The sequence below is a fragment of the Emys orbicularis genome, chromosome 2 (assembly GCF_028017835.1).
Source record: "Emys orbicularis isolate rEmyOrb1 chromosome 2, rEmyOrb1.hap1, whole genome shotgun sequence".
Lineage (NCBI taxonomy): Eukaryota > Metazoa > Chordata > Testudines > Emydidae > Emys > Emys orbicularis.
This window is the reverse complement of record NC_088684.1, coordinates 68,527,318-68,534,808: the sequence shown is the minus strand read 5'-3', so window position 1 is coordinate 68,534,808 and position 7,491 is coordinate 68,527,318. Positions and strand designations below refer to the sequence as shown.

The following is a 7,491-nucleotide window of genomic DNA, read 5'->3' as shown; positions in this document are numbered from 1 at the left end:
ATGAAGGGGAGATAACAGTAAAGCAAGCAAACAAGTGTGATGATTTAGTGGTAGTAGTTTCTCAATTAGAATATCACTAAAAATGTTAATGTTGTTAGGGCATCTTTTCCCCAGCTGTTCTAAACGTCTTCCTTAGTGACGAAACAACCTCAAGTATTTAAAAGTTGAGAGTCAGGCCCCCCAAGTCATGAGTGTGGCTTTTAAAATGTTGGGTTCTTTTTATTTCCTTTCAGTTTTTTGAGCCTTTAGGGTTTACCTTTTCCAAGCTCTCTCTGCAGCATGGTGACTAGAAACGAACTATTTTTTAATATGTGAAAGCTGTGATTCTCTGATGACTCCAGGGGCTGGTGCTTTAAGTAAACCATCAAATACAGATAGATTCACCATAACAGTTGGCAACACTGCATTTTTTCTTAACCCAATACACCTGCTAATACAGCATTTGTAGAGCCCATTTCTTATCTTGAAAACCTTAGATTGATGAAAAAGCCACCTTATTTCATTGGGAGATTGCTAAACGGGCACACAAGCTACACAATATCTTTAGTCCTAACCCATTTCACATAAAATGAAACTACATTTGAGGAAGTGGCAGAAGAAAGATTTCAATTATACTCAATGTTTCGTTGTTCTCTGTACATCTCTTCATAGGATGTATGATCAATATCTGTTTGAGGAAATTGGGAATGAAAAGGAAGGCCATTAATATGCAAATACAGGGAGTTTCTTTGAGGCAATTTAAAATGCTACCCCAATCTCACATTTTGGAAATAGTTAGCCAGATTATTACATGACTCGCATCACTCTAGTTTGAGGCATTTAAAAAATGCCCCTTTTAAAAAAAAAAAAAGACGACAAGGAGGACTTAACACACCCTTATACTTCACCCCTCAAAAAACAGAGTTTGAAACAGACTAGAAGCCCAGATTCATTCTCTAGTTTCTCCTGAGCAAGGCAGGACAGAGCCCAGTCTCAGGACAGCAGACTTATTTCGGATAGTCTTACCTCCATTCTTTTCTTCAACACTGACCAAGCTGGGTTTAATCACTTTATTTATAGAAATCTCACAACAGATAGGTTTTTTTTTTTAAACCCTTTGGAAGAAACAAGGGTCAGATCCAGAACACACTAATGCAGCCACACACAAAGAAAGAAGAAGGAGAAGGAGAAAAGTCAGCAATAAAAGGGAAAAAAAGAAAGACACTGCAGAACCTGCTGCATTGCTACAGTCTATCCTGCAGGGAGTGGAGGCTTTGAAGAAGCAGTTGTGCGCTGGGACGCTCCTCTGCATCAGATCTCCAGCAGCTGCAAATGACAGTCTCAAGTCTTTGGCCCGAGGCTGACTCGGAGAAGACTGCAGCAGCCAGAGACGGACGTAAGTTATAGGCCACCACGGCATAGAGCACATATTGGCGCTCACCCAAATAAGGCTGCTGTTGGGTAACCATTTGCCATAAGGTGATAGCAAAAGAGTAGATGTCTGCTTTGGGGGTGACCTGCTCCCCTTTCAGGAGCTCAGGGGCACAGTGGGTATATGTGCCCCCCTGCTGGTAAAGCTGGGGACCTGGAGACACACTATCCTCCAGCTTTTGGGAGCACCCGAAGTCTCCAATCTTACACACACCGTGCTCAGTGATGAACACATTAGCAGGCTTCAGGTCCAGGTGCACAATGCACTGTGAGTGGAGGAAGGCTAAGCCAGTCACAATGTCAGAGCAATAACCCAGGGACTCCACTATGCTTAAGGGTTCTCTGCCACATCCACCCCCATCATCCTCTCCCTTTCCCTGCAGGCAGCCAGTGCCATAGATGACATGGTGCAGGGTAGTGCGGCCCGCATATTCCATTATTATGGTGCCCAGGCTGTCTTGGCTGGCAGGGGCACATGTGCTGGCAGCTACAACACGTACCACATTGTCATGGTGTAGACGGGCCACATTCAGCTCAGCCCAGAAACTTTGCCGTGATGCCAGCCGGTTCTTGCTGCACTTCTTCACCTGTTTCACAGCCACTGTCTCCCCATGGTAGGTGGCCTTGTAGACAGACCCAAAGCCCCCATAGCCCAGGGGCTGTAGTAGGCACAATTGATCCCAGTCTATAGAGCACCAGGCCAGGCGTGGAGGCAGCCGACGAGCCCTCGGTGAAGGAGTTCCCCCCAAGAAGAGTTTTCCACCTTTTCTAGGGAGTACTAAGGGGCTACTGCAGGGCCGCAGGTCCACAGAGGGGGAAAACTCCAGGGGCAGGAGACGATTAAGAGGGATAGGGGATGGCATAGTGAGTTGGGAATAAGAACAGGGGCTGCGTTAACAATAACAAACAAAGAAAGGATGAGAGCCTCCTAAAAAAAAGAGGAGCTAAGCAATTTTTTCCCCCAGAGCCTCTTTTATGCTCTCTCTGTCTCTCCAAATGAGCTGCATCTGTCACCAGGTAGCTGAATCCCAATCAGTTTCAGCTGCAAACATTTTTCTCCAACACTGAAAACAAATTGCACTCAGGAAAACAAATCAAGGCTTTTAAAGAAAGCTCCTTGATACAAATGGGGTTTAGGCTAAAATATGTTAACTCACATTATGGGATACTTGCCTTTTGTATCATTTCTCATCACAGGATAAAATGTTATTTAAAATATCCCCAACTGAATGTCATTAGAAAATATCCCAAGAGTAAATGGACCACAGTGATCAAGTAAAATATTTCACTGTAGGCAAGAATGATAGTCACCAGGTGCATTAAATAACTCTCAGCTATTATTGGTGGAAGCAGTTGACACTGAGAAAGCTAATATTGATTAGTTAGTTAAGAGAATGATTAGTTGCCACCTAAATATAACTGGTACAAAACAAAATTACTTGGATGCCCAAGTCAGAGACAAGGATAATATCAGGGTAAAAGCAAAATATTGTAATGTTTCATCTATTTATAAGTAGTAAATAATAAATGAATAGTAATTCCCTCTAGTCCCCCCCATAACATTTCACCCCACCCAGTCAGCTTAGTAGGAGGATAAATGTTTTATTTCTAGATCCTGTGTAGTAAATAAGTTGGAGAAGTTACTGGAGCTGCTCTGTCAGAAAAATTAAACACTTACACAGAATTATAGTTAATAAATACAATAAAACGAACAAAAAACTATAATTGAAAAAGAAAGAAAAAAATCATTTCTCTCAGGATACAGTTGTGCTGGCTCCCCACTCTGTGTCCTTGGGCACAAAGTCAGGAACGCCTCAAGCTTGAAGTTCTAGAACCACTGGTTTTAGCACAAGGCATTTTATATGCCCTGGAGTGCATGAAAGCATCCACAAGTGTTCCCCACTAGTTCCTTTTGGACTTTGGTGAGTGAAGGTGCTCCAATGGGTAGCTATGACAAACTGGGCCAAATATTCTGCAGTGCCTTGCGGCTTTGACTCTCTTGCTCTCATTTCTTCAGAGCATTTTGTGCCAACTGTTTCTGTTCTAGACACCAGCTATATTCATTGATGCATTGGGGCGTCTAGGGCCAGATTTCCAAAGGGATTTAGGTGCCTAAAGTTGCAGATAGGTACCTAGTGGGATTTTCAAAAATGCCTAGGTGCCTAACTCCCATTGGTTTAAATTGGAATTAGGCGACTAGGTGTTTTTGGAAATCCCACTAGGCTCCTATCTGAATCTTCATGTATGTAAATACCTACGAAAAGCTAGCCCCTAGTTCTTAGCACCTACTTTCTTGAAGTGCTAGCTCCTGCTTCCTCTGAGTTGGGCTTTGGCCTGCACTAACTCTGTTGACTGATGCTGCTCCTACAGTTGTTGTCGTTTTTGTGACCCTTTTTCTTTTCAGGATGCACAGGAAGCAGCCTAGTGGCTTCAAGGGACATTCCAAGTGTGGTGAGACCATGCCTCTCTCTGACAGGTGCAACCATGCATTCTCTCGTTCAGAAAGAACCATGACTGCATTTACAGATGTTCCTGTGAGCAGTTGGGTCCAGGAAAAGATCTCCGTTATTCCCAGCACATATGTAATGGAATCCACTGGCATAGCTGAAGCAGTTAGACAGTTTGAATGTAGAACAGGAAAGGATCAGAATTGATAACTCATCTCCAAAGGTGAATCAAGCATGTTTGATAAGATATGCTCAGCTGGTTCAGATGTGTGTGTACCATCAACAATATGTCCAACAGTGCTGCATACACAATATTCCTTTTATTGTACCCTCCTCTGTCAGCTCTGGAATGTTGTTTTGTGTGTTCATCAATGCATGTTGTTGGAAATGTAATGTATGCTTGAAACAGGGGTCATGCCCCTCTACCCAATAGAGAACTCTCCAGCAGCCAACCATGGTGCTACAGGTAACTCCTGCCTCAGTTTCCTCTATTGTCCCCAGGGCCAACCAAGTTGCCCATCTTCTCTACCACAGAGCAGACCAGTGGTCATTTCCCCTCAACTGGGAAAGGGATGTTGTCCCTCTGAGTCCAGTTCAAGCCCTGCTTCCAGGCATAATTTATCAGTATAAGTGCCATCATCAGCAGACCCCTCAGAGTAAGATAGGTTAAAATGCAGCAGTTCTTTATGCCCACTGCAGGATCACTATCTCCAGGCTCCCCACCCAAGAGTCAACCCTCCCTCTTGTCCAATTCCTATGCCCTACCCCAGGGTCTTCACACCTCCAGAAATTCTCTATGCTTCTTGCAGCTTTTCTCCCACAACCCTCAACTCAGGTCTTTTGCAAGAATATTCCCCATAGCACCCCACTCCTCAGGTCCCTTTACTTGCCAATCCTACCTCTGCTCATAGGAGCCTCCCTCCAAAACCAACCTTCTTGTTTCTGGGCTCAGCCTGCCCTTCCTGAGCTGGTTCTTCCCCTTTACCTAAGTGCTTCTGCACAAGCTTTCTACTCAGCACAGTTTCCCTATTCTGGCCAGTTCTTTCTAACAGCTCCCATCCATAGCACTCTACCAACAGTTCTCTCTATACATGAAGGCCCAGAGCCTCAGAAGTATTTAGTTACATAGCACCCATTGAAATCATTAGGAGCTCCAAGGATTTAGGCCAAACACCTCCAAGGATTTAGGCCAAGGTCTTTTAACCAGTTCCCAACTATTAATGGGCAACAAACATGCCCATTTCCTCTGGGAATGGAGCTCACTACTGTCTTCCATGCCTTTGCCACCTTGCAACAGGCTCTCTGAGGAGCAATGTATTAAATCCATCGAGCCACTGAAGCTGATGTGAAAACTTGGTGGTTCACTTGTTGAGTATCATCATCACTTGTTGAGCATATAACACCAGTGCTCCACATTCTGCAGATCTCGATTAGCTTCTAAATAGACTTCAAGGTGTTAGTTATGACCTATAATGGCCTAAATGGCCTGCCTATTTGTGAAATTACCTCTCCCACTGTGCCCTGCTGCCACACTTGTGGTCAGTAAAGTCACTTGAGCTCATTATAAAAGATAGGACGCTGGGTGCACCCAGTGATCTCAGGGGGGGAGTTGCCTTAACTTTGGAACTTTCATTCAAAATATCCTAAAGCTATGGCCTTAGGGCATGCTGCAAAGCCTATCTCTTTCCCCTGGCTTTTGGTGAGAGAGAAGAATTAAGTTGGTGGTGAGAGGGTGGAGTGTGTGTGGGGGAATGGGAATGTGGTTTTTGTTAGGGAATAATCGATAATAATAGTGTCAGGGGAGCAATGGTTCTATGCTTTTATTTGTGTTTAAATCAAAATAAAATAAACAACAGCAGACAAATCCCCAAAACATGAACACACAGAGAAAGCAAACTGCATGTGTATTTGACCCCTAAAGCAAAGTCACAACCCTATAATTATAATCCTTCTCCTCCTCTTCCCCTAGCCCACTTCCTTTGAGTTTTGTTTTCACTTGTCTCATGGGGTGTTTATTTACATGGTAAGCTCTTCGGGGCAGGGACACATAGGTGCTGGAACTAGGGATGCTGGGGGTGCTGCCACACCCCCCTGGCTTGAAGTAGTTTCCATTATATATGGGGATTACAGTTTGGTTCAGTCGCTCTCAGCAACCCCACTATAAAAATTGTTCCAGCACCCCTGTAGGAACTTGTCTTTTATTTGTCTGTAAAGTGCCTAGCAGACTTTGGGTGCAATTCATAAATTAGGCAGTAAGGCATGTTAGGTTACCTTCTGGGTGTTCAGGTAGTGAATGCCACCTCCTGGGCAGATAACAATTTTAGCCAAATTGAGGAGATAAGGTGGAAGGGATGTGGCACAGTAAATAGAGGAATCTATAATGTAGACAGGAGACTTTAATTAATTAATTACTATTTTTCTCTTATGGCAGCCCCTACTGGCTCTAGTAATGTATCATGGTCCCACCGCGCTGTCACCTATACAGACAGTCCCTGCTTTTGGTTCTCAGGGGACTTTGGCATCTTTTAGGTGGGTGAAACCTATTTGCTAGAGATGCTTTCCAGCAGACCAAGACAGGCTCTTGAATGCTGGATGAGAGGTTTGGGGGGTTATATAGAGGAATATTTAAATTAAGAACATTTTCTTCCTCAACAATGAGGATTTCCCCTCTCATGTGAATTCTTCCACTCCTCTTTGCCCTCTCCCCCCACCCCCATGTTTCTGTTTTTCAGAGGTACTGAGCAGCCACACCATATGGACCTCAAAGATCACTACAGGCCCTCAGCACCTGTAAAAAAAAAAAAGTCAAGCTTCTGGTTTTTGTGCCAGGAAAAGTATTAGACTGAAGAACAGGAGGAATAAATTTAAGGGCACCAATTTCTTTAAATCAACTCATTTAAACACATTTCACTTTCTGATTAAGCACCTTTCAAATAGTACACCCTATTTTTTTTCTTTTAAAAGTCCTTTTCAAAGTAATTTTATAAGGGATTTTCTGCTCGGATGTTGATGGTTCAGGGTCTTCTCCCCTCCACTCACTTTGATTTGCGGTCATCTTCAGTGTAATGTTAGACGATTATGATTTCCACATTGATGATGTCCGTTCATCCCCAAAACATGAACACACAGAGAAAGCAAACTGCATTCTTCTCTAGGTGTTCATTGCAGTAGATTTTGGTAATGAAGGGGTATACGCTAAAGCTCTTTAGGTCCCCAAATGTATCTTCCCTTGAGGAAACTAAATCCTATGCATGACAGTAGTTGCTGGGGGGAGGGTGCAGGGAATGAGGAGGGATACTTGGCCTCTTTCAGTCTGAATGTAATTAAAGCAGATTTTTTTAGAAAGAGAACGGACTTTTAATAGCTTTGAATTTCATATAACACAGTAACATTGCACAATACATTACATAGCACATTACTGAAGAGTGTCTTTTTTATACTTATTGCCCAAACCCCTCCATTGTTTGGGCCCAGTTACCCAAGTACAGAAGAGAGAAAGAGATTGCACGCGCATGAATATGCCTATCTATTCAACCATTTTCTATATCTGGTGGCATGATCCTTATTGACCAGGAGGGGGAGCACTCCCCTTTATTTAATAAAATTCCCAGTACAGCAGTTCTACTGTATCCAA

At 43.5% G+C, this 7,491-nt stretch overlaps 1 protein-coding gene across 1 annotated transcript; it reads right to left on the bottom strand.

Annotated features, from left to right (window-relative positions):
• Positions 1–1,223: 1,223 nt before the first annotated feature.
• On the bottom strand, positions 1,224–2,273 carry MOS (MOS proto-oncogene, serine/threonine kinase). Its single transcript, XM_065400069.1, has one exon. The coding sequence runs from the start codon at positions 2,271–2,273 to the stop codon at positions 1,224–1,226; it is 1,050 nt and encodes a 349-aa protein (XP_065256141.1).
• Positions 2,274–7,491: the final 5,218 nt, after the last annotated feature.

Bases quoted from the DNA above. Each gene is read 5' to 3' on its own strand.
- MOS (XM_065400069.1), bottom strand. From the start codon at position 2,273: ATGCCATCCCCTATCCCTCTTAATCGTCTCCTGCCCCTGGAGTTTTCC.